General features: G+C 42.5%; 1 protein-coding gene across 2 annotated transcripts in view; it reads left to right on the top strand.

The window, feature by feature from the left end:
- The window catches only part of DIAPH1 (diaphanous related formin 1), an 81,549-nt gene that overhangs the window by 15,344 nt on the left and 38,791 nt on the right, over positions 1–27,414 (top strand). Inside the window, exons 2-17 of one of the 2 annotated variants that reach the window (XM_082234243.1) lie at positions 7,470–7,496; positions 9,881–10,039; positions 10,506–10,607; positions 11,724–11,854; positions 12,353–12,439; positions 13,041–13,104; positions 14,633–14,772; positions 15,258–15,366; positions 15,681–15,791; positions 16,270–16,388; positions 17,484–17,600; positions 18,417–18,532; positions 19,152–19,216; positions 21,751–21,930; positions 22,608–23,243; positions 26,705–26,822. In XM_082234243.1, coding sequence (XP_082090369.1) covers positions 7,470–7,496; positions 9,881–10,039; positions 10,506–10,607; positions 11,724–11,854; positions 12,353–12,439; positions 13,041–13,104; positions 14,633–14,772; positions 15,258–15,366; positions 15,681–15,791; positions 16,270–16,388; positions 17,484–17,600; positions 18,417–18,532; positions 19,152–19,216; positions 21,751–21,930; positions 22,608–23,243; positions 26,705–26,822 — 2,281 coding nt within the window. The remainder of the gene's footprint in view (positions 1–7,469; positions 7,497–9,880; positions 10,040–10,505; positions 10,608–11,723; positions 11,855–12,352; positions 12,440–13,040; positions 13,105–14,632; positions 14,773–15,257; positions 15,367–15,680; positions 15,792–16,269; positions 16,389–17,483; positions 17,601–18,416; positions 18,533–19,151; positions 19,217–21,750; positions 21,931–22,607; positions 23,244–26,704; positions 26,823–27,414) is intronic. The other variant, XM_082234242.1, reaches the window with a different exon arrangement.

Below are 27,414 nucleotides of genomic sequence, written 5' to 3'. Positions count from 1 at the left end.
TACATAATACAGCAGGTGTTTGTGACTGTGTGTGTGTGTGTGTGTGTGTGTGTGTAAGAGAGAGAGAGATTGAATTGCTGTATAGGTGCACACCCATTGCCTTTGCCTTGGCGGCATTCAGGAGTCACTGTTCAAATACCTTCTCCTCCCCCAGGGAGTTTTAAAGTGGAACTCTTTGTACAGTTTCTGAATGTTTTGTTTGTGGATCTTGCAAAGGAAAAGGGACCGTGAGTGTGTGTCCAGCAATACTAGTTTGCAGTAAAAAGTCTGGCATGTGGAGATTCATGGCCTTCAGCTTTCTCTTCCTTTCTGCAGAGTGAATGCTCCTCATTGGGTCTCCTGTGAGAGAGAGACTACTCCTAGGTGTTGAAGGACAGCTTTCCAAATACAATTTTCTCAAGCCACATGGGAGAGACTTGCGAAAGTTTACTTTGAATTAAAGATTTCATCCTTATATTTATGTGATGTGCTTTGCACCCGGCAGGGGTCCTGAGAAGTGGGAGCAGAATGCTATTCTCATGTGTAGATGTTTTATCTTGACTATGTAGTACATTGCACTGAGCTCCACTTATATAATAAAAATATAAGAATATCATCATGCTGCATTTGCTGGACCAAACACAGGTGCTGCTGCATACTATAGCATGATAGGCAGCCTAGGTGAGCTGTGGACAGGCTGCAACAGCCCCCAGTTTCACTGGATCTTCAGCCTTCCAGGTCTGGAACCCCTGCGATTAAGATCCCGAGGCTGCCATGCATTGCTACTGGTCATCTTCCTCCTCTCCACTCACCTTGGGGATCTGCTGCTACTGCTGCCACTACCTGGCCTCCAGCAGGAGGGGGAGCTTGGGAACAAGGAAGCTAGTCACAAGTGGTGGCCAGTCGGCCTTGTAATTTTTTCATGCAGCCACGAGTTCCCAGGATGGCTTGCTACAGCTTCTGACTGCTTTCCTCTTTCCCATGCATTTCCTCTGCCAGATCATCGTAATGGTGTACTGGTGAGGGCATGAGAAGCTCTAAGCCTTTTATGATCCTCCCTGCCCTCTTCCCTTGTACCGCCAACATGAGGGAGAGGCAAAGGAGAAGCAGGATCGGTAAAGACTATGAGGAGCTCCCAAGGGGAGCAAGAGTGGCTGCATCTAGTATATAATATATTTCATGTTCTTATTGCAATCTTAGGTTTGGTAAAAGACTTTTACATAGTATTCATTTTCTGTCCACCCCCCCTCCATTCCATGGGTGTTTCTTCCACTCTTGCTTCTTTCTTTAAAGAAGAAAGCTAGAATTTTGATAAGAAAACCACTACACTCTGTGGCTTTATGTTCTTGCCCTCTCTGCCAGCGCAGAGAGAAGCAGCACTTCTCCGAGTGGAGAACTTGGCAGGTTCCATCTAAGAAGCACTTCAGTTCAACTTGAAAGTCAACAGGGTAGCTTAAGAGTTACCTTTGCAATAATAATGATCCAGCTGCAAGGTCACCGGAGCTTGTTTTTCCTTCCATGTGTTAATTTAGAGGTAGCCAATGTGGTGTCCTCGAGATGTTGGACAACAGCTCCCCTACTCCCTGACCATTTGCCCTGTTGACTGGGTCTGATTGGTGTTGGAATCCAGCAGCATCTTATCCCTGCATTAAGTAACCTGTAGGTAATTTCCCCTTGCACCTTTTGACTTCCTGGCAAAGATCTAGCTGAGGATCTAGTTTATTTGTGAGAGGACCAATTTTAATCAATTGTCTTTGGATTGTCTTCATTTTCTTTATCTCCTGTAAATGCATGACAGGGACCATTGCTTCTGTGCAACTGTTTGAAAAGGCTTTGCCTCTTCCTGAGTATTTGCTTCATCACTGCAGCTTGTTCCGTTAGTTGTCAGCTCAAGGGTGGGTAGCTTGTTTCCTGTGCTTCAAACCACAAGAGACTCTGTGCCTTACTCGGATATGTAGTCCTTAGGCAAGGGAGGCTGAGTTGCTCCACTCCTGCCAGATACACTTGCCAGAAGGCTGCCTCATGCTGATCTCCTTCTCTTTAGTCAGCAGTGCCTTTGGATGTAGAGGTTCAGGGCCAACTTAAGCTCCCCCCACCTCCCTTTGCCTGCCAGTACCTCCTTCAGAAAGAGTTGTGGTTGAGAAGGTAAACTGCTCTAGGTAGAGGTTAATTCCTCAGTTTCCACAAACTCATAGGAAGCAAAACACCCGGATTTGCAAATACCAGATCTCCAAAATGGCTATTTAGGATCAGCATATAAGGTCACAAAAGTGAGCCAAGCAAATTGTAAACAGCACAGCATTTTTCCCCTGTAGGGAGTTGTTATCAAAAAAAGGGTTGTGAGTGTGTCTTGAAAAAGGAATTAGCAGTCCTCTGATCTCAAGGTTACACAAGAAATAACCTGAAAGGAGATGGCGAACACATTTCAAGAATAGTTCCTCGAACTGTTTTGGGTTTTGTGCTTGTTTACTTTCTCTTTACTTAAATGAGGATGGAATAAGTATTAAGTGTTTTTTAAAAAGTACTTAAGGCAAAATGTAAATGTAGCTATTATCACTTCAGATAGTTGAATCACATAGCATCAACATTGTCAAACGAAAAATAAAATAAAAATACACTATGCTTATACCTTCATTAGGTAGGACCAATGAAAATGTTGCAAACCACGAGCAGGCCTTCTAGTTCTCAAGACCTCTTCCCCAGGTTTGATCTAAAGCAGAATTGGGGGTGGGGGGAGGAGAGGAAAAAGCTGGTCATGATCTTGTTGCCCCTGAAGCCTGTGGTTTGTAACAGTATTAAAGTGGAATGCAGGATGAGTTATGCAGATATAATTGGATTAGCCTCATTAGGTACAAGACAGACTGCAGGATTCACCCAGGGTGACTGGGACAAAGGCAAAATAATGGTGGTTCTCCCATTTTTGAAAATATAATATCTAGTTGCTACTGGGTTCTGTCTTCATCCCTAATTGAAGCACAAAGATCCCTTGTGAAGCAGAGAACAGCATTGTATTTGTACTAGCAAAATTGGAGATTCACTATCACAGATTTAAATATCTGTGTTCAGCACTTTACTTTGGATATATACATATAAAAATGTTAAAGGTTTTGAACCTTGGGGATATATTTTATAAGCATTAAAATGTGAGGTCAAGTACCAAGAGGTCAAATGGGTTTGGTCATGGCTAGACAAGTGCTAATCCACAAGTGAGATTAAAATATACCTTTCCTTTGGAAACAAATGTAGGATTTTTGGGATTGTTCTGTCTTTACTTGAGTGCAGATACATGGGATCTGCAACAAAATGTTCAAGTGTACTCTCATGTCCTTACAGGAGTGCTGCTGTTCAGGGTCTTGCCAGCCTGCCATCTAACTTGCAGATTCCACCAAGCATACTGATTCCTCCCATTTGTTTCTCAGTGGCTTCATTCTGGCTCTGAGTAAAATTGAGTTGAATACCACCCATATTAATTAGCAAAACATCTTTGTGTAAACAAATGATAAATTATCTTTTTTTCTATTCTCCCTCATAAAAAGTTCAGAATTCTAGTAAAAGTTGATGCTGCCTATTTTGTGTCCAATCAAGCTGCTGTTTATGGCACAGCTGCAGGTGGCTAGAAGATAAGTTGGCAACTCTTCCATCTCTGTCCCCAACTCCACTTTCTTTCTGTGAAACTCCAAATTGTTCTCACACCAACCACATCACCAAATTAGTTGGATATGGAATGAAGAAATTAGTGGGACCTGTTTCCCTTTTAAACCACACCTGTCTTTTAAGCTGCTGGACTAATGCCAGACGGGTGGTTTGCAGATTAACTTGCTGGTTGCTTCTCTGATTTGGCAGGTGCCAAGATTCTTCAGCCACTTCTCCATGTAGGCAGTCTTCAGTGCTTTCCACCCAGGGATGTCCTCTGTTTTCTCCTAGCAGAATGTCTCTTCCAGCAAATGTAATGCATACACAACACCATGGCATTTATAACTGTGTTCTCCTTTAGACCCAGCAGAATGTGCAGCATTAATCAGGTTCCTATTGCATGTATTGTACATGCATGCATGCGTACATATTCTCCACCCACCCACACCTCAGATTAAAACTTCAGCTAAAGTGGAATGTAGTCCAAAGAAGCTGATGCCACAAACATGTTCTAGCCTTTAAAATGCCTCAAAAGTATAAGCTTTGCAAAGTGCTCTCTCACTGAAAAGTACCGAGCTTGGCTCTATTCACTTTTAAAAGTTGCTGAGGAGCTCAGAGACTCAGCTGTATTCTAGAGCATGTTTAAAATTCCTTTGCGTGGGGTGCCTGCCCTTGAACCTTCCGCTTGCTCACCCTCCTTCCTGCAGTAGGATCCCCCCTCCCTGCTTGCAGCTTAGGTTTTAAGCTTGCCTGTGATAATGTGGGCACACCCACACAGACGCTCACAGTTTCTGTGTCACAGGTCTAGTCAGCAAGTTCCCTTTGGCAGAAAGGACAGAACTCTCTTGCCTTGGGAGGAGACTTTGGCCAGGTTGCTGTAGAGACAAGTAAACAGCATTTCTTCATCACTGAGATACAGTTCCTTAAAATGAGACCAACGCCCTGCCTAAATATTCTGCCGGAAACCTCTTTTTGCCAGTGAGGAAGTGGTGGAAAGTGTATTATTCCAATTAATTAGGAAGTTGGACAGAGGTATTTTATTTGTTCTCTACTCAGACTTTCCAAGAAACATGCTAAGAGCACAAAATAGTGACTCAGTATTTGGGAACCTAATGAAAGGAGAAGAGGGACTGAAAGCAAAGCTCTTGCAGTGTTCAAAACCCCTCAAGTGCCAGGGATCCCTCAACGTTTTGCAACTGGCACTGGTCAAATTGCAACCACGTGGAGATCTCTACGTGTCAGGTCGGTGACTGACAATCTCCATCTTGTTGGCCCCCTCCATTGAGCTGCCCCCATCAAGTAAATAAGTAGAAATACTTAACTAACTGACCAATTGCATCAAAGATATCTCGGTTCTGCCCTGCCCCTGCCCCCACATAAAGCCTGTTCCCCTAAAATAAATCCTGGCTGTGCCCGTGGCCTCCTCCAGCTTTCTTAAGCAGGTAAGCAGAGGTTTGTGACCAAGATGCCATCTGCCTTCAGGAAGATGATTTCCATTGTAATGATTTCCAGAGGTGTAACTGTGATAAGTCGGTTGTGGCACCGTACATGTATTAAACTTAACTAAAGTTTAATGAAGGGACAGGGGTGGCGCTGTGGTCTAAACCACTGAGCCTAGGGCCTGTCGATCAAAAGGCAGGCGGTTTGAATCCCCACGACGGGGTGAGCTCCCGTTGTTCGGTCCCTGCTCCTGCCAACCTAGCGGTTTGGAAGCACATCAAAGTGCAAGTAGATAAATAGGTACCGCTCTGGTGGGAAGGTAAATGGCGTTTCCGTGTGCTGCTCTGGTTTGCAAGAAGCGGCTTAGTCATGCTGGCCACATGACCCGGAAGCTGTATGCCGGCTCCCTCGGCCTTTAAAGCGAGATGAGCGCTGCAACCCCAGAGTCGTTCACAACTGGACCTAACGGTCCGGGGTCCCTTTACCTTTAAAGTTTAATGCCAGAATTATTTGGTTAGTCTTTAAGGTTCCACAAGACTTTTTTTGTTTTTTGTTTTCCTGGAAGGTAGTTCTAAAAGGTTCGAATCCTTTGATTTCTGATGAGAGAACTTTGATCTAGGCCGCCATAATCTGAGACGGGCTTTGATCATGTTCTGCTCAATGTTAGGTGAGAGAATAGAAGTGAGCAGTTACTAGGTAATGTAGAAACTTGAACATGGAATTGATTTTAACAAAACATATTGTTACAATGGACCTAATTAATAAACATTAGGTTGGTGGGCTTGGTTATATTAATTAGAAGGAACAGAGCTTCCTTGTCATTGGTCTAGTGGCACAGCCTTGTGGTTAGCCCTACGTCTGGGAAGAATCACAGTTCATTGTATGCAAATATTTGGCCAGGTCATTTAATCAAATTGTGCTCTGTGTGTGTGTGTGTGTGTGTGTGTGTGTGTGTGTGGTACTTATCAGAAGATTATAGTAAACTCAAAGATATTGATGATGCCTTTAGGAAAAAACAATATCCCATGATACACCTGTCCTGAGGCCTTTGAATTACTAGGAATATATTTCAAAATAAAATATTTGTCAAACTACGAGCACTTTATAAACATGGGTTCATAATTATAATTTATTCGGATGCTGGATGTTTGACAGCTAGTGCCCCAAGTGGTGATATGGGGAAATTGCTAAATTTCATATTTTAGGCAGTTTCCACTACCCCTAGACATATTTTGAATTAAAATTATTATTATTAATTTCTGTACTGTATAGGGTAAGTGCTAAGTCTATTTTGGCCCTTATGCTGCAGATTTTATGTGTATTTTCACTGTTTCTAAAACACTGGGCAATCAAATGGACAGGGCAATCAGATATGCCCAGGTGGTGTGTGTTGCAAAACTATTTTAGTTACTTAAAAATGCTGTTTTTATTGATGTTGTTTTAAGCTGCCTTGAGGGCCTTTAACTGAGGTAGAAAGGCATTTTAAAGACATAAAAATTTCAGGAAACAGGTAAAACTGTGATCCTAAAGTGGAACCTGCTGTTAGCAGAGCAAATTCTTTCCAAATGATTTCTTCTACACTTTCTACAGATTGTTCTCATATTTAAAAACCTGTGTGTGGTTCAGGACACTTTGATACCTGTATCTGCAGGTATAGGAATGGGAAGTTAGTCCCATTCCTATAAAAATAGAATTCTAGCCTTGAAGCGTCTGTATGTGCCGTGATTCTAGGAGGGGGCCTTTTCTTGGGAGGTATCCTGACTTCGGAATGCCCTCCCTAAGGAGGCTTGCCTATTTGCCCAGGCATTGGTGGATTGTGTATGATTTTTGGAATCATGTTCTGTTCTGGGTGGGTGTTTTTTTTAAATTACTCTTTGTTTTTGTTTTGTGGTCTTTTGGTATGCTTTTTGTGTTTATATGTTGTGTGCATTTAATTTTATTCACACTTTTGTATACTCCCCTGGAACCTTTTGATGAATGGCGGTTAAGACGTACTATAAATAAAAAAATAAGGCAGTATAGGAGACCATTGACACTTTTTGGTAGTATACTTTCTCATGAACTTGCCATTAAATTCCAAACCCGTTGCAGTCTCCCCTTTAGATTGTATGCTGGTCTAAAGTGCTTTTAGAATTGAGTGCAAGTGGTTGCTTGGGCCGTGATTGAACAAGATGTCTTGATATGTGGATGTAGCATTTGTAAATGTTGAACTGTGTTCTAGTTGGTTAGGAAGATGATATGCAAATTTGTACAAGTAATAGTTACTTTATGTCTGTGTATTTATGTTTATTTAAAGGTATTTATATATCCCTTAATATTTCAAAAATCTCTAGGCAGTCCCTTTTGTTTCTACTCTTGGATTTTTCTTGTGTCAGTGATTTGGATATCTCCCTTTTCCTCCTTTTCTTGAATCACAGAATTTGAAGCGGGTGATGGCAGACGAGGTAAGGATGATTCCCCCCCCCCTTTGTATTATGTTTGCTGCTAAAATGGGTTCTGTGTGCCATTTTCTGTGCATTTTTGTTGCCACTTTGATTGTTCTGTGCCTGCTGGAATGCCATCTATATGCTGCCTTGCATGAAGTACCTTCTTTGACTAGCCTACTTCCTTCCTTCTGTTTCTCTTGCTTGCTGGCCTTTTTACAAGGAATGTGTGTGTGTGGCTATGGCTTGTTTGCAAAGGCTGATGCTTGTCTGCAGATCATTGTTTGCTGCTGCATTTACCTTCTCTTCATCACATTGTCTTGTCTTCTCCTTATTGCATTTCAAGTAATTTTAGAAAGGTAGAGAGGGCACATACCGTATATACAGTGGTGCCTCGCAAGACGAAATTAATCCGTTCCGCGAGTCTCTTCGTCTAGCGGCTTTTTCGTCTTGCAAAGCAACCCTATTAGCGGATTAGCGGCTATTAAAGGCTTAGCGGCTATTAAAGGATTAGCGGCTAAAAGGCTGTTAGCGGCTTAGAAAAGGGGGGGGGCAGAAAAAAATCGGAACACTTGCAAGACGTTTTCATCTTGCGAAGCAAGCCCATAGGGAAAATCGTCTTGCGAAGCAGCTCAAAAACGGAAAACCCTTTCGTCTAGCGGGTTTTCCGTCTTGCGAGGCATTCGTCTTGCGGGGCACCACTGTACTCGAGTATAAGATGACCTAAATATAAGCCGTGGCATCTGATTTTAGCCCAAAAAACTGGGAAAACTTATCGACTCGAGTATAAGCACAACCCTGGTGGTGGCGGCGGTGGCGGAAGAACCCTTCACCGTCACCTCTGCCACTTGCAAGAGTGGACATAGGAGTTGTGGTTGGGAGAGGCGCAGCACAGCGCAGGCTCCTGTGCCTGCCCTTGCGAGAGGCGGGTGGCGGCAGCGGAACCAGTGGCGAGAAAGGGCTCCTTTCGGGCCGCTCGTCCCTCTGCTGCCGCCGCCCGCCTCACTTTAGTATAAGTCAAGGGGAGCTTTTTTAGCATAAAAAATGTGCTGAAAAAGTCATCGTATATTCAAGTATATACGGTATATGAAAGTTACATCTAAATCCGGTTGATGGATTCAAATAGTTTCCTGGTAGCTCTGGGAGGTTTTCCTGCTGACAGGACTGGCAAGCCTTTCAAGCTCTGGTTGATCTCTGGAATGGTGAGAGGCACCCTCTCCTGCTCAGTAGAGCCCATACAGAACTGAGAGCAATGAAATTGGTGGGATGGCGGCTAGAGCAGCATTTGAAGAAGCCTCACAACAAATTCGACAGAATGCAGGCTAAAATGTTGCGTGGTGGTAATAGACTACCACCATGTCTCCACTTTTCCATTCTCAGGCAAGGCATCTGCCATGATGGCCCAGCTCAAGTTTTTCCTGGGAAGAATGACTTATCTGGTTCCCTTTTCAGCTTGCTAGAGTGATATGGGCTTCGTGGGGGTGTCATATTTAGATGCCTCAGTTCATTTCTGGAGTGCACCTCCAAAGATTGCTGCTCTGCCCCCTGGTTTTTGCAGTATTGGGAGGTCCACATATCTTCATATCATGTGAAACTGCTGGATGAGACCATCCAGAGATCTGGTCTGAAGTGTTATTAGTACACTGATGATACCCAGCATGCCTTGTGTTGCCATCATGGTTTTTGGGTTGTTTTGATTTTTGCAATGTTTGCTGCTTTGATTTTTCTTGTAAATGGGTGGCAGGATATAATTTAAAATAATAAATAAGGTAGAAGAGTGAAGGAACCTGTCTTAATTTGCCCATCCTAAACTAATATGCAAACTGAAACAGCTACCCTTTAAAATTAACATTTTCCTAAGTTTGTGATGCAGTTTTCCAATAGGGGAGAATTGCATACAAAAATGCATTAAAGTAGTGAAAAAATGTACAGAGCTATTTTAGGGGAAATTGCTTGCAGAAACGTTACATTCGGCAAATTTGTATAAAATGTGCATAATAGAATTATGAATGAAAATGTATATGAATTCTCAAGTGGCTTCCCCCCCTCTTATAAAGCAAAGTGATGGGGCTAGGGGATGAACTGAATTTAAGACTGGAAGAGGAAGAAACTGAGAGAAACTGACAAATTCATTCCTAATTGGAATATTCATCTTTTGCTACTTTGAGAGCCATTTTGCAAATGTTTACTACATGAGTGTCACAGGCTTAGCTTTCAAATCCACTGAGGAATCTGGTTTGACCCCTATGGTGTATGATAACTGAAGACCATTTTTATTTTTAAAAAATCAGAAATGTACAAGAAGTCTCATCCATAATTAACTTTAAGGAAATAATACAAGATGTAAAATGTGTTACAAATAAGACAGAAAGACAGTAATGCTAATTTCCAATTTTCTCAATCAGCTTGAAAGATTTACCAGCATGAGGATAAAGAAGGAGAAGGAAAAGCCCAGCGCGGCTCATAGGAATTCTGCTGCTTCCTATCCGGATACTTCTGGCTCAAGTCAGTTGCTGCAGGACGTTTCAGACAAGGATGTGCTGGCCCTCTTTGAGCAGATGCTGGTAAGTTCTTAAAGGTTAAGTATTGGGTGGTGGTTCGGGATCAGTCCTCATCTTTCCAAGGCCCAAAGACACACCGTCATGTATTCGCAAAAGGGAAGCAGGGGTTCAGGACCTATGGGAAACTGAGCTATGAAACGGGGGAAGCCAAATGGACTAGAACAGAACTTCCAGGCTGTACTAATGACAATGGCAAGGCAAAAAGGCTACTTTGCTTATACAGTAGATGATAGACGGAGAGCTTCTTGGTGGTCCCTTAACTTCCCCACCTGCCCTATTTTAAGTTTGCATGATCTCTGGGATCCCCACCCCACCCCTCCCATACCCCCTGAAGCCAAAATTCATTTGGGAGAAGAGAAACTGTGTCACCTGGGGAGGAAGGCCAAGGATCATTCCCTCTTAAAATTTTGACATGAGAAGAGAGCCTTCTGCGAATGAAAGGACATTTTCCTCTTGCTTTCTTCAATAGGTGGATATGAATCTAAATGCAGAAAAGCAGCAACCTCTACGGGAGAAGGACATTGGCATCAAGAGAGAGATGGTCTCCCAGTACCTGCACACTTCCAAAGCTGTGAGTTCTTGTCTTGGGAAAGCTGAGACGGAGTGGTCAAAATAAGGGAACACTTTGAGGGGTCACTTCCAACTCCACAGATCTATGAGTGCGTAAGCCCTTTTTGCCCGTAAAAGCAGTCCTCTATGCTGCTATGCAGATGACTTTAAGAAGTAGTGCACAACGGACTAGGCACGAGTTTATATTCATTATGCAGCTGCAGCTAAATCAGGGATATTTGTATAAGGAAATGGGAAATCAGGACTGCGGGTTAAGCCAAGCAGATCTTATTGCATTTTTCAGCAATGATATATCATACAATTTTAGTGAAAAAAAGCCGTTTTACTTCATATTTAGCATTGATTTAGAGAATAAGATTGCAGGGTGGATTTGATTTAAATCACGACTTACATCACTAGTCAGTAAGACTTGATTTAAATCACTAGTCAGCAAGACTTGATTTAAATCATTTTTATTACCGAAAGACTCATTCTTGCTGGTATAATCTTAATATTTACAACCAGATGAAGGTTCATTTTTGGAATAATACATTTTCAGAGTAGTTTTTACAGTTATACCAAAAATTACTGATTTGGTTATACTATTAGAAATACATAGATAATTATTATAACCAGGCACTTCAGTTGTGCTATTGCACTACTTTATCACTTTACCAGTGTGCCAATTAACAATTGGTTCAAAAAAGGTAGTTATTCAATCTCTCCCCCCCCCCCCGAGAAATACTAAAAAAATACTCCTTTGGAATCTGACCACAAAACAGAGCCCACCCTTCCAAGTTCCAATTAGGGAATCTTCCTGGAAATTTAGAAATGCAAAATCCTCCTACCCCCACCAGTACTGCTCTGGGGGTTCTCCCCGCTGCCCCGAGCCAATTTCAGGGGGGGGGGGGAAAGCCATTTTGCGTAAGTGGAATTGCTTGCTCAGGATTTCCGCTGATGGGGCTGGTTAGCCAAATCCCAAACCATTAATTCTGTGAAATGTTGCTCTGAATGAGCAATTTCTGTTCAGCTGAGAAAACCAGTAGATATTGAAGTTCTACTTTTGCTCTGACCACCACCTTCTGTATCCTGATAGTATAGCCAGTTGGCTTGACCACTGTCATTCTCTCTCTTACAGGGCATGAGTCAAAAGGAGAGTTCCAAGTCTCCCATGATGTACATCCAGGAACTGAAATCTGGTCTTAGAGATGCACAGCTGCTTAATTGTTTGGAGTCTCTGCGTGTGTCACTCAACAATAATCCTGTCAGGTAAAAGTCTTGGTTGGACCCAGCTTAACTGCAGTGGCTGACCCAAGTAAATTTGCAACCTGAAGCACAGGACAGGGTAGTACCATTCTATCTACAGAAGCCAACTGGACTGCCTGATGAATATTGTTTCAATACTGGTTACAGGGCAATGTTCTCCACTGCCCCTGAGACAGCAGGCTAGTTTAGAAGGCCAGGCCATGTAACATGTCTTCCAGCTAAGGGAAATAGCTCAGGGGCTTAGGAGGAACAGGCAGGGGGCTACCACCAATGCCCTCCCCCAGTATCTGCTGCCTGAGGTGGTTTGCTTGCATTGCCGAATGGTGGGACCAGCCCTGTTGGCTGTTCGGAAACCACAGCTGCTCAGAGGTGTACACATGCTGCGTCTGTTTAGGGAATTGAATGGTGCAGTGAGAAGACAGAGGGTGGTCAAACAGTCTTATTCAGTGTTCAGATTCTTTTCAACTCTGCTAATATTCTTTCATGGTGCAATCTTTCCAGCTGGGTGCAAAATTTTGGAGCTGAGGGCCTCGATTGTCTGCTGAACATACTGAAAGGACTTCACGATGAGAAGGATGAAGCTTCTGGGTAGGAGAACGTTTAAATCAAACCCGCTTAAATTCATGTATATAATATTTCACAGCCATTTTTCTAAATATAGGAGTAGATTAAAAATGTGTTTTGCTTGTACTTCAAGAATGTACTTCATTGCTGAGTCAGCCTACAATGATTGTGTGTCAGCCACACTGGGGAGCCCAAATGGTTGAAAAGCAGAGTACAAATGCTAGAAATAAAATAAATAAATGAGATTATTTTGCTTTGGGGCGGAGCATTTTAAGATAAATGGGACAAGGATATCTCTATATATCCCTGAAAACAGGCTTTCAGGATATGTTTTGCTTTGCTTTCATACATGGTTGAGAGAAAACATAGGAGCTGAGTTAGGCCAAGGATGCAAATATGCAGATGGGGAAAGTGGATCTCAGATTGAGGGAAACAGTCTTTTCCAAACATCCTTCTCCCTCTCCTCTCCTCACCCCAAAGTTCTATTGAAGGTTGGGGCATCTTGTTTCAACCCTTAATGCTGCCTGGACCAGGAGCTTCTTTGAGTGGAGTGGTAAAATTATGCATAATTGTATAGGAACCGATGACCATAAATAATCAGATTGCTTTCTCTATCCCCCACTAGCCCGTATGACATCCGGATCAAACATGAGATCATTAGATGCTTAAAAGCTTTCATGAACAATAAGGTATGTCCTTTGTTTTCAACATAAATATTTGTGAACTGCCATTTCTTACTTTTTTAGAATCAGTAGGCGAACTTCAGAAAGTCAAGTAAATAATCAGTGGTGGTTAAGAACACAGTGTAACTCAGCTCTGTATAACAATTGCTCAAGAAGCCAGACCATTCTTCAGTTTGCAGTTGAGAACAGACACAAAAGGGAAGAAAATGGAATAGGAATGGAGGTGGCTATGGGAAGCCATGGGATAAATGTTTTAATTGAGACTTCAGCCAGCCCAACGAATATATGGTACAAGAATTTTCCAGTAGTTGGGAATAGGGGAAGGGAGATGAAAGAGAGAGAGAGCTCTTCAGATTAGAAACAAGTTGGTATTATTACTATTAATAATAATATATTTGTTACTATACCACTTTATGCTTTTTTAAAAAAAATCAAATAAAACAATACAAAATAGAACATTTGCAGAAGAAAATCGAATATAAAGTATACTTTCAAAGCAACAATACTAGCAGGAAACTAAAATATTATCTTAAAGATTTCAAATATAGAATGCACGATTAACACAACAAAGTTAACAAACACACAGACAAAAAACTTAAACATTTCAAAATAAAACACTACTAAAGAAGATCAAATATAAAAGACACATTTGAAACTGCATCATTTTCAAAGAAATAAAATATTATCATAAACATTAAATACATCTGCTGCTGCTGTTGCTGCCCAAGCTGGTTCATGGCAGGCGACTACTGCTGTGGAAGCTCAGGCTCCAAGACCTGGGTCACCACCGAGAAATCTGGTGCTGGGCAGAGAAACAGAGGGGCTCCATGGCAACACCAAGTGCCTTGCCAAGTAGTGTTGCACATGGTGCTTCGCCTCAGGAAGCCTTCCCCTTCTATATACCTGATGGAAAGGCAGATGATATTGCAGGGTCTCAGGCTGATGGCAGTCACCTGGAGCAGAGCGCAGCCACGCCTTCCTTCCAGCCAACACACAGCAGCAGCATGGAGGTTAAGGGGGGAGAAGAAAGCAATAAGAAAGTAAGAGAAGCAAGGGAGTAGAGCTATTTGAAAATAGGAACTGTATTGTATTGGAAGGAAGGTAGCAAGACGAAGCAAAGGGGAGAAGAAAAAAGGAGAAACTTGATCAGAATGAAGAGGCAGTGTAAATTAAACAAGCAACAGAATTGAAGATAAGAGGGAAATAGTGTGAGGAATCTAATCTAAAATGTATATAGGTTAAAGCACATCAAAACTTTGAGGAGAGAAGAGATGAAGTGTAAATGAACTTCTAGATTAAGAGGGAGAAACCTCTAGTGTGATTACTCTCAGTTGAAATGCTCCCCTTCTTAAATTTGCACACTTATGGGATCTTCTTACATCACTTTTGCACATGTCAGCTTGGGGGGGGGGTCTTGGCCCTCCCCCCCTTACACCTATTTCCCAGATTAGACAGTTGCCTTACTCTCTTCCTGTGGCATTGGCAACCTTTCTGTATGTGCATGCACTCAATGGGTGTGTCCCCCCTTTTTTAGTTTGGAATTAAGACGATGCTTGAAACGGAGGAGGGGATTCTGCTTTTGGCAAGAGCCGTTGACCCCAAAGTCCCATCCATGATGATTGATGCTATCACGCTACTGTCTGCCCTCTGCATTTTGCCTCAGCCTGTGGATATGTAAGTGACTATGGGTGATTTATCTTTTGGTTTAGTTGTATTTCATAGGTGGGCAGTCTGGCACTTGGGATCCTTTTCAAAATACATTAAAAACTGGAAGGCTACATCTAAATGGCAAGTTTTAATGTGCATCTAATCTGCACAACGGCCTGAAGCCTATGAAGCAGAAGCTGAACAAAGCTTGTGTAAGGTTTGGGGTCACCCCCACTTTGAAGCCCCACATCTTACTCCATATTGCTTAGGAGGGTTTTTGGTCCCCTGGATCCAAGGTAACATTGGTTCTTCACAGTTTTTAGAAATTTTAATACAGTAGATGCACAATTTATCAAACTCTTACATAGTTTCCTGTTGTGAGCATATGAAAGTCAGACTGCCATCTTTAAAGCACCTGGGAGTGCATCTCATTGAACTCATTGGGACTAGCAAGTAGACATGGCTAGCATTGCACTGTCTGTTACTGATTTGTTTTCCTTATTCCTACATAGGCATGAGCACGTTCTGGTGGCACTGACACAACGAGCAGAAATGGATGAAGTGGAACGATTCAAACCCATCTTGGATGGGCTGAAGAGTGACACCTCAGTGGCATTAAAGGTAACAAGTAGGGCCTGCAGCAAAAAAAATTGCAGCTTCTGCTGATACATTTTTCTTATTTCTCCGTCCTCATTTTGTCCATATAGCCACTGGTACTTGTGTCTTGAATTTGCTACTTATTATACCAGCATCTTGGACTCTTTTGTGCTGCTTTGGTATGAGTTAAGAGTGAGTGAGTGAGTGTGTTTGCAGACAGCCTTAACTGGCAAACTTCTTAAAACTTATTTGTTGGGTTTGCTTCAATGGCTTAGCCTGCTATTTCTGGGAATGCTTGGCTAGATCTGACATGGAACCTCTCTTCATTATTTTCTTAGGTTGCCTGCCTACAGTTGATCAATGCCCTAATCATTCCAGGAGATGAACTTGATTTCAGAGTTCACATCCGCAGTGAGCTCATGCGTTCTGGACTCCAGCAGATCCTCAAGGTGAGGCGCATCTTTCTTTTCTACTGACAGGTGTTGCTGTTTTTAGGGACATCTAATCTCTAAGTGCTTTGTTTGAAGTGAGAGTAGCTGTGGGTTGTCTTGAATATGCTGAAGATCTGAACTGGACCAGCAGTTTCCCCAAATGGCCAGGATTTGCAGGAATTTTTAACACTACCTTGTTTACAGTCTCCCAACTGAGTTTGCTTCAGCAGTTGCAGGGTTCAGTGAGATGTTGTCTTGCCTTCCTCTACACGTTCATTGTATGCGTGGAGGCAGATGTGAAGAGGACCATTGTGGAGCATGGTACTGTATTAATTCATTTGTGTCTGTTCTTGGATAGTTCCAGTTAATCACTGACCATGTGTTTGAAAGAGAGAAAGAACCAGTAGTTGGCCAGCAATAGGATATCTTCATAGAGTACAGAACTGGAACTCCAGAAATGAGGATGGTGATGACTTCAATGTTGTATCCTCTGTAGGAGCTGCATGCTCAAGACAATGAGGAACTGCTGGTTCACCTGTTGCTATTTGAAGAATATGCTGAAGAAGATTCTGCAGAACTCAAAAACCGCTTTGAGGAGATTCGCATTGAAATGGAATATCCTTCTTCTGAGTAGCTAGAAGAGAGATGTGCTAATTTTAGATTATAAGCTTCTAGGGGCAGGGATCTATCCACTTATACTTTGTGAAGTGTGATTCATATTACAAGCATTTAACTTTTAACATTTTGTTCTGGCCTGCTTCCATGTTTTGTCAAAACAGCTAATCAATATGGCATTGTGCCCCAAACCTGCATCCACTCTCTGTTTAGGTTAAGATGAAGCCTTTGATAGCTGGGGGTAAACATAGGAAGGAAGGGAGGCTGTTTTTCTTATGCATGAATACATTAAAACCAACAGCAACCACAGGCTTCCCTTACGCTTACGCATAGGCATTGGCACTGAGGGGCTAGTTGTCTCTGGGGAAGGAAAGAGAGATGCGAAGCTGGTGGAAGGGTAGAGGAAAAGAACAAAGGACTAGTGAGAAAGGTTTGGTGCCTGGATTTGAAGAACTGCATCATGAGAAACAATGTTTTAAGAGTGATTATTTGTGTGCTTGGCCACGAGAGTGCACCTGAAATATGCAAATATATTCACGAAAACAGAACACCCTAAAAGGAATCTCTGTTTTAAATGCCCACTTGTAGCCAAACCCACAATGGGAATCTCTCTTAGATTGTGTTCAGGAGTAGGGGCAGGTAATCCACCTTGAGGAAGAATGACTGGAAATGTGTTGAATCCTAAAGAGTTAGTTCCTGGGACCCAAAGTACCTCCCATGATATGTCTATTTAAGGGTTGTACAAAAGGCTTGTAGCCAGTCTATGGTGGTAAAAACAAGGTTTTACCACTGGTGAAAGTGTATTGCATACAGTTCTGTATAGGTCAGGCATAGGCAAACTCGGTCCTCCAGATGTTTTGGTACTACAACTCCCATCATCCCCAGCTAACAGGATCAGTGGTCAGGGATGATGGGAATTGTAGTCTCAAAACATCCAGAGGGCCAAGTTTGCCTATGCCTGGTATAAGTCATTTATGATTGGTGTGTAAGTTGAGAGGGTGGTGGATAAGTCTAAGGGGATAGACTAGCTCTCCCAGGTGAGTTCATCTGTGCGTCTTCAAAGTAGCTTTTGCATCCTTAACCATAGATTTCCACTGATTTCAATGAAGTTTTCCAGATTCTGCACAATACAGTAAAGGACTCTAAGGCAGAGCAGTATCTCCTTTCTATCCTGCAGCATCTCCTGCTAGTCCGCAATGACTATGAGGCCAGGTAAAGAGGGGAAACGGCTCTTGATTCACAAAAGGTGGTGCTGGCAGTATGTGGGTGACAGTGATCAGGGATGTACCTAGGGTTTGATTGGCCTCTGCCAAGGGAGCAGACCCAGGTGGGCACAAAAACTGTGCCTCTCCGCTCAGACTCAGAGTGGCCAGGAGGTAAAGCAATGAGCACACAGAGAGAGGGACGGAGGGTGGCAGACAGACAGACCGACCGACCAGTGGAGGAGCAGCAGCAGCAGCAGAGCAGTCCCGACCCCGATGACTGCAGAAGAAGTCACTTGCAGAGTACCAAAGGTTTTGAAAAGCAAACTTTTTGAGTTTCTTCTCCATGGTTTCCCTGGCTTTGGAGGCACTGATACAGCCCCTTGCCAAGGGCACAAGGGAGCTTAGGTGTGCCTTTGACAAGGATGCTCATCAGGGCTTCTTTGTTTGGGGGGGGGGATTCAGACTACTACAAAATTCATGGAAGAAGTTGGTCATCAAATGCCTCTGCTCAGTAAATGACATTTTCCACAAATTAGAACATTTTACCCCCACAGCATGAGAAAGGGTGATTGGACAGTAAATACGGAATTAGAAGGAAGGAAAAGGAAGAGGTAGGAGTTGGGAGGTAAATGAGCAGGCGTATCTTCAGCAATGTGTTACTATGACGAGGACAGGGGAGCATTTCTCATGTAGGTAGGCCATTTTGTGTAGTTGAGACATAAAGGTATTATTGCCTTGGCTTGGTCTTGGGATGTCTCAAGCAAGCCTGCACTCTTGCACATTGGCACTAACACTCTTTTCCTTTTCCTTTCTCCTGCGCTAGGCCTCAGTATTTTAAGCTGATTGATGAATGTATTTCCCAGATAGTCCTGCACAAGAATGGTGCTGATCCAGATTTCAAGTGCAAGCACCTTGACCTTAATATTGAAGGTCTGATAGGTGGGTCTGGACACATTAAGCTTTGAAAACTGCACACGCAAAAATGTCTTTGTCCTCAAGATTCCATGATATGAGATACTAATAGTTCTTAGCCCTTTCCCATTGAGAGTAAAAAAATTGTGGAGAATATAAAGGTACATAATTTTCAACAAACAGGGAGGTGTTGCAGATTTTAGCTTTGCTTAGTGTAGATTTTAGGCGACTTTGGTGTAGAATTCTTACTTACAGAAAAAAAATATTCAGTACCAAGTGCCCAAATATCCTAGTCTGAAGGATTCCCATACTAGTGCAATACAGTAGCCATGTTAGGTGCAGTTTGTTTCTGTGTTATGAGGAAGGACTCTCCCACAAGGGCTATGAACCTTGTTCCTCAATGAAGCCTGCTGAGGCAGGAGCAAATAGTTGTCTCCAGTCGCTGTGCTAGGTTGTGCCACACACACACTGAATTGACCCAGCTTCCTTTTAAAAGTGAAGAGGTTCAAGGAGACAAGGCAGGGCTTTCACCAGAAGATAAACTGCAATGTATTGCAGATGCAATTGTGATATAAAATGGAATGTTTCTCTCTCCTCCACCCCCTTATGATGATCTTAACTGGATTGTTCTTTTCTCTCTCTGCAGATAACTTGATTGATCAAAACAAGGTGGCAAAAAGTCAAGCCAAAGCCATTGAACTGGAGAAGAAGGTTAATATTCTACTTACTTATTTACGTAAAGTGTATTTGGACTGCCTTACAGGACTGTCCTTTTAAAGCAGTTTACAAACATAACAAATAAAAGCAGAGTTCCAATAATGCAAAAAATGTAAAGGCCAAATTGCAGCCAACAAAATGTCAAACAGTCAGTGAGCAGTAACTACAGATTAACTAACCCTTTAAAATGGAATACAGTGTAGCATAAAAAATAGCCACAAGATCCCATAACGAGTAGTCTAAATCAGATAATCACATATCAGCAGCAACCTTAATAAACTCCTCTTAATTTGAAGCGGGTTGAAACGGAAGGGTTTCCAAAGCCTTTTTCAAAGCTGGCCCCAGCAAGGCCAATTGCCCATCTCTTGGGAGGGTGTTGCATAAGCTGGGGCCACCACTGAAAACTCTCTGTCTGTAATGCCTGCCACTCTAACTGCCCAAGGCCTCTGAAGCCAGTCACAAGGCATAGGCCTGAGGTGGTTGCCTCGTGTGCCTTCATACCATCCCTGGGACCATAGTTTAGACTATAAGGCCACTGAGCAGTGTTCATGTTGCTTCTGTGTGCTAACAGTTTAGCAGAGATGGGGCACTGGGCAAAGGATTTGGAGAAAATGGGGAATTGCTCACGGGTCAATTATTGTGACCATGGTCACTGATGAAGGGATTCATAATAGCTCAGGAAGATACCTTAATTTAATAAAAGGATTTAGGCATCCCAGAGACCCAAGAGTGTTCTTGGCATGTATCCCTCTCGATCAGAAGTGGTCAACTTCAGTTGTGCCCCATATTGGAAACCTGCTTCAGTTTTATTTGATCGGAAGGCAGGATCCTTTCCCCTATATTGCCTCTGCCTGAATGCTGTTTGACTCCCATGAAAGACTCAGGCATGATTGCGTTAATGCCTCTGGCTAATGTAAAACCTTCTTAAGTGCCTATTTTTTTAAAAAAAGAGAAACTAAATACTACAAAAGAAGGGTCCTTTCTCAGTGGCAGGGCTTTGCCTGCAAAAGTCCACAAGCTCAGTCTCCAGCTCCTCCAGCAAAAGGATCTTGGGTAAACAGGCTGGGAAGGATCTGTGATTGGGACTCTGGATTGCTGTTGCTGGTAGCAAGAGAGCATTGGGCTACATGGATCCATGACCTGACTTTCATAGGTATATTGCCTGGGGCTGTTCCTGCATAGTTCTTTGAATGGAACGCAGGTCTCATGAGAATACCAAGAGAGTTCAGCATCCTGTTTTCATAGTGCCAGCCAGATGCCATTGAGAAGCCCAAAAGCAAAACAAGAGTGCAACAAGGTTCTTCCCACTTGGACTGACTTGCAGCTAATATTCAGCCGAAGCCCACCTTCCTGTACCGGAGGCAGTACTCAGCCTTCATGGCTAGTAGCCACTGGTAGTCATTAATTTGATTTAAACATTTTTCAGTGCCCTCCAGCCTTTCCTCACCTTTCCCTTGCTCAGTGAGTCAAATTGTTGCTACTTGCTACTGAGCAAGTTTCATTTGTTTGTTTAATTTTAAAATCTACTGTCTCATTTTTCTCTACAATATAAATTTAAAGGAGATTCCCAACACCTTTAAAACTCTCCCAGATGTGAAATGCAATACCTGAAAACATCTACAACTAAACTGAGGTGGCTGGCTTGGGGCCATTTCCTTCCCTTCTGAATAAAGAGTTGGCCTTCCAGTGTAGCAAGGAGAGGAGGCTTTTACCACACCTCCCCCAAGTTCTATGTTTAAATACAACAGATAGCGAGGTCACTTATATTTCAAAATTAATAATTCCAGTCCAATATTGATGTTAACCCAACTGAACGTTTCCCCCCACCCCAGCTTTTGTCAAAGGCAAACATCCTCAGAAATGATAGATATTGTGGATGTCCTTTGAATGTGCCAGACACAGTGGGACATATCCTTTTCTACTGTCCATTGTACACCCAGCTACACAAACACATGTCTATCCCCTTTTCTGGGTTGTCTAACATCACCTCACAAGGAAAATATCAGATTCTATCTGTCTGACATTAGCCTACAAGTAACCGCAAGGGTGGCTGAGGTTTGTCAACAGCATCTCTTAGAGTGGTAAATGGCACTTTTTAGCGGGAAGGAATTCCAATGAAAATCCTCGTCATTATATATTTTGCATGGCTGTTTATTTGTATATATCATGAAACTTTATATATGGATGTATTATGAATCAATACTAGATTGAAACTTGAAAAGCCCTTTTATTCCATTGTCAATATGGACAATGTTGCGTAGTTGCATAGTTCCGTGTTTTGTTTCACCTAACTTTATCTCCATCTCCTTTTGTTGGTTACCTATTTGTCCCTGATGACTGTAAATTGTAAAGTAGTTCTGCTTATAGAAGCCATTTTCAACGGTATTAGCCTTGTCTCCCTGTCCTTTTAATCTTCATTATCTTGTAATTATGCAGTCCCCCAAAAAGGGACACAGGATTTCAGCTTGAGATCCAACCAACATGGAGTACATTGGAATGATTTTTGCATTTAATATTCTTCCCCTCAGCTGGATTCTGAGTTGACTGCACGCCATGAACTACAAGTTGAAATCAAGAAGAAGGAAAGTGATTTTGAGCAAAAAATACAAGATTTTCTTCAAGAGAAAGAAAAACTAATAGCTGAGAAAGAGCAAGTCATTTCAGAGAAGCAGAGCCTGGAAAAGGATAAGTCCTTGCTAAATGACAAGGTAATGTATAGGATGGAATATTGCCTGAATTTATATTAGCCATAGGGGATCAGTGTGGTGTATTCTGTGTGTTCAGATCCTAAGGGGCCAGACCTTCTTGTACCATGTTGATAAGGAAGCCCCAGCTATCCCCCCCCACCCCCAAATCAGACAATCACCAGCCTTGTTGATACCAATAAATGACCAATCAAGGGCTTGGAATGAACACCTGTATTTCACCCCAGAAATATATCTAATAAAGCTGAATCCAGAGATTTGATTATACATTGTCCAGTTGCATTACCAACCTCTGAGAAGACATTAGCCCAAAACTGGGTCACTCTCACAAAACCGTCACAAATGTTGAAATAAACATTTTATCTCCCATCGCCTCCAGCATAGTGAGGAGCTAGCTAGCTGAGGAAACATGAGCTGGTTGGAGGGGTATGTGTTGCCATTTTTGGATTATTTTTAGAGCCAATTCCCAACTAGAAGTAAAAAGAGGTTTGCATCATTTTGCACCCGTTTACATTTTCGATACCAATTTGCCAGATCTCAGCTGTGATGTGAAGAACCAAGGAAGCAGCACCAGTGCAGAGATCAAAGTGAAGGATCAAATAAACTGCAGTTTGTTTTGCTGTCATGGAAATCGGGTGCTCTGCTAAGCTTACTTGTTCCATTTCATTTTTAAAATGTAGATGGCTGAGCTTGCAAACGAACTTGAAGAGACTAAGAAGAAGATGGAGCAGGTCTCCTCTTTACCTGCAGAACTCCCACAACAGCCAGCTTCTTTACCTGGTGAGGCAGGAACACCTCCACCTCCACCGCCCCTTCCTGGCATGACTGCAGTGCCTCCGCCACCTCCACCACCTCCGCCACTTCCTGGCACGGCTCCACCCCCACCTCCCCCACCCCCACCTCTGCCAGGGATGTCAGGTATGCCACCACCACCCCCACCTCTTCCTGGGATGCCAGGGATGCCACCGCCGCCACCACCGCTGCCAGGGATGCCAGGGATGCCACCACCACCACCACCGCTGCCAGGAATGCCACCACCACCGCCACCTCTTCCTGGGATGCCAGGGATGCCACCACCACCACCGCCTCTGCCAGGGATGCCACCGCCGCCACCACCACTGCCAGGGATGCCTCCACCACCACCAGCTCTTCCTGGGATGCCAGGGGTGCCACCGCCACCACCACCTCTTGGGGTGCCACCTCCTCCCATGGCACCTGGGTTTGGATCCTATGCAGCTCCAGTTCTCCCATTTGGATTGCCTCCAAAGAAGCAATACAAGCCGGAGGTTAAGATGCGAAGAACGAACTGGGCCAAGGTGACGTTCAGCTAGTGGATTAGAGTTTATTTTATTGCATTAGCCGTGTGGCCATAGCCTGATATACATTGAGATAACAACACAAAATAGGGGTGGGGAGGTAAAGGTAGATATCGTCCTGGGCGATTACTTAAACAAAACAAAAAAACAAAAAAAAACCTCAACTCGCATTTTCAACATCATAATGTCAATGCGAAGGAATAAGGCCCCCGGCCCAGACATGGTCCCGTTAGACCTTTTCCTGAGTGATCCTCTTTGGTGGAGCGAACACCTGACTCCTGTATTCACCGCTATCTCCTCCGCCCTAGACATCCCTGACTCCTGGAGAGAAGCTATAATAGTTCCGATCTTCAAAGGCGGCCAGCCAAACATCCCTAGGAACTATCGCCCCATCAGTTTATTATCCATCCCAGGGAAAATATTTGCCGCTGTTTTATTGGAGGAACTTCTATCATGGGTCCAGGAGAGGAACATTCAGCTAGTGGATTTATAAATATGCCTGCCCCGTCTTCCTTCTCCACCAGCCCTCTTAGCTCCTTAGTCTGCCATTAACAATTGAAATTTTAGTGAAGAGAAAGATTGGCACTGAGTGAAGAGGGAGAGTAGCTAGTTGCTGCGTTTTCTGTGATACCGATGTAGCTTCTCGTGATTTCATGAAGTTAAGGTTAGGGGAGATTCTCTCTCCTCCTGTCTCCAGTGGCTGTAGCCGTTTATGCGTGGAATAGCAGCAAAAATGTTTTTTGCGGAATACATAGTTTTCACAGCATTGGTTGCGGAAGGGATTGTCTTAACAGGGTCAGCAAACTTTTTCAGCAGGGGACCGGTCCACTGTCCCTCAGACCTTGTGGGGGGGGGGCGGACTATATTTTGGAAAAAAAAAATGAACGAATTCCTATGCCCCACAAATAACCCAGAGATGCATTTTAAATAAAAGGACACATTCTACTCATGTAAAAACAGGCTGATTCCCAAACCATCTGCTGGCCGGATTTAGAAGGCAATTGGGCTGGATCTGGCCCCAGGGCCTTAGTTTGCCGGATTTATGTAAAATAAGGAAGATAAGTCTTTGGTGTATACAGTAGTGCCTCGCAAGACGAAAAGAATCCGTTCTGTGATTCTCTTCGTCTTGCGGTTTTTTCGTCTTGCGAAGCAAGCCCATTGAAGGATTAGCAGCTTTTAGTGGCTTATCTGCTGATCGGATCAGCTGATAAGCGGCTTAGCGGCTTAGAAAAAGGGGGGGAGGGAAAAAAACCAGCAGGAACTCGCAAGACATTGTCGTCTTGCGAAGCAAGCCCATAGGAAATTCGTTTTGCGAAGCACCTCCAAAACGGAAAACTCTTTCGTCTAGCGAGTTTTCCGTCTTGCGAGGCATTCGTCTTGCGGGGCACCACTGTAGATGTAATTATGGAAAATAAAGCATGAAATTCAAAAAGAAAAGAAAAGCATCCCCGGACTCATGGGGAAAAATCTGGTAACCATAAACTAGCCCCTCAGTGCCAATGCCTATGTGTAAGAGAAGCCTACAGTTGCTGTTGGTTTTAATTTATTCATGCATAAGAGAAACAGCCTCCCTTCCTTCCTAAGTTTACCCCCAGCTGTCAAAGGTTAAAGTAAACTAAACAGAGAGTGGATGTAGGTTGTGGACACAATGCCATATTGATTAGCTGTTCTGACGAATAATGGACCAGGCCAGAATATAGTGGGGTGGCACAGCTACCTGGGTAAAAATTCACAAGGGATTCCTAAATCACATTATTAGGAAAGCCTTATATGAAGTTTGGGAAAGGAACAAAAAATTATTAGAAGCAAAAACCCCATGGTGGTTGTCACCAGCGGAGGCGGTAAAAAGGAAAAATGTGGATTCAAATTGGTTCACATATAAAGATATTTTATAGGAAGTAAATAATAAATTACAAATGAAGACATATGAAACAATAAAACATACAGGAATAGGCTGGTTATAATACCATCATGATGATAAAAAATTATCCAAAATGTATAAATTATTATTAAATGGACACTTAAGAGGCGAAGAGGTTAAAGATGTCATGGTCAAATGGGCACAAGATTTTGGTCATACAGCTGTTTTAGAAAAATGGGAAAACTTATGGAAAAGAGACATAAGATTTAAAGCATACAATAAAATAATTTTTTTTTAAATGATGTACAGATGGTATCTTACATCCTCAAAATTGACTAAAATCTACCGAAACACCAGTGGAAAGTGTTGGAGGTGCAAACTTAAAAAAGGGAATTTCTTCCATATGTGGTGGATGTGCCCTAAAATTTAAAAAAATGGGATACCATTTATGAAGAATTAAAGAAAATGTTAAGATATGCTTCCCCCCCCAAAAAAACAACTGAAAATGTTTTTATTGGGCCTATTAACAACAGACATCCCAAAAGAAACCAAAGGAATATTTTTGTATGCAATAACGGTGGCCAGGATAGTAATTGCTAAACATTGGAAAAGTAACATAACACCAACAAAAGAAGAATGGGTTTTTAAACTGTCAGAATATCTTGAATTGGCCAAACTTACAGGTTTAATAAGAAATTATTCTAATGAGAAAATAAGCAGAGAGTGGGAAGTGTTTATAAATTATGTGAAGAGAACAGATTCCCAGATTCATACATGGTTTAGCTTAGAATAAAAACCTCACAGGTAATTAGAATAATTCTCCAAAAATGTAATCATTATAGGCAACCAATAATATGAGGAATAAAGATCCACATGGAGTTAGTTGGAAGTCGTTTTCTTTTTTTCTCCCCCCCCCCCTTTCTTCTTTTTTTGGTGTTGTTTTTCATTGTTTTGTATTTTTGATTGCAGATTATGTTATGTTTACATCCTTATAATTTTGCTTTTGCATTTTCTTTTCTTTTGTATTGTTTGTTCATTTTACTCAGTGTTTGTTTGTGTGATGTATAAGTCTGATATGGGTTAAGAACACATTGTTGCCCATTTACAACAATGTAATTGCTATTGCAGTTATTGGTGGTGATAATTCGACAGTTAGGCTGTGAAAGAAGCAGAATACCAGCTAAGCCCAAACTGAATAGAATAGTATTGGCTGCTAAATTCTAGTTCAGCAGTAAATTATTTAGGGAAGCTTTTAATGTTTGATCTATTACAGTATTTTAATATTTTTTTGGAAGCCAGTCAGAGTGGCTGGGGAAGCCCAGCCAGATGGGCGGGGTATAAATAATAAATAATAATAATAATCATCATCATCATCATCATCAGCATCATCATCATCATCAATATCCACATGCATCTGATGAAGTGGGCTGTATTCCACACAAGTTAATGTCATAATAACCTTACTTACTAGCTTTATGGTATTCCAACATTATTGATATTTTTTTAAAAAAAAAGATGTCCGAGTTTGCTAATCTCCTGTAGAAACATTAAGTAGAGTTCATTTGTGCCATAATTTCTGCCTGTCTTGCTTCCCCTATAGATTTCCGCTTACCAGCTCTCTGAAGGCTGTTTCTGGGTCAAAGCTAAGGAGGATCGTTTTGAGGATGATGAACTCTTTGCCAAACTGACTCTTTCCTTCGCGACTGCACAGGCCAAATGTAAGTGGTGTATTTGGGAGCAGCATTAGCAGCAGTGGAGGGTGGGGAGATGCCTTCAGGAATTCTCCATGGGAAGCAGATGGCGACAGCGGCCACATTGGCACATCATGCTAAGCCAGAAGCACTCGCTGCCTGAGGAGCAGATCTCAGCCACTTTGCTTCTCCCTGGGCATTTCAAGGTTAGCATGGCAGCTAAGCAAGGTTTGGGAACTGGAAGACGAGGCTTGTCCCAACAACTCCAGTTTTGCTTTGGGGAAATCACCTTTAGTGATCAATGGAATTTGAGGCAGGATGTGGGTTGGAGCTGGTTTGCGTTTTGTCTCATGTGGTATTAACACATATTGATATGTACTTTTCTCTCTCCTCTCTTCACTGGTGATTCTTGAATTGGATTCATTTTGTCATGGCTGGCTACAGCCAAGGGTGAGTACCTTAAACATCTGCAACTTGGATTTTATTCCTATTTTTAATTTTGGCAGGTTGGGAAACCCATAAAACATGTTTTAATCATCATCATACGAGAAGAATAGGAAACCAAAAATATAATTCGTCATACTAAATAATACCCCTATTATTAGTTGTCACCTTTATT

The sequence above is a fragment of the Podarcis vaucheri genome (genome assembly GCF_965113315.1).
Source record: "Podarcis vaucheri genome assembly, chromosome: 8".
NCBI classification, from domain to species: domain Eukaryota; kingdom Metazoa; phylum Chordata; class Lepidosauria; order Squamata; family Lacertidae; genus Podarcis; species Podarcis vaucheri.
Note: the sequence above shows the minus strand (reverse complement) of the source record. Positions and strands in the feature narration are given on the sequence as shown.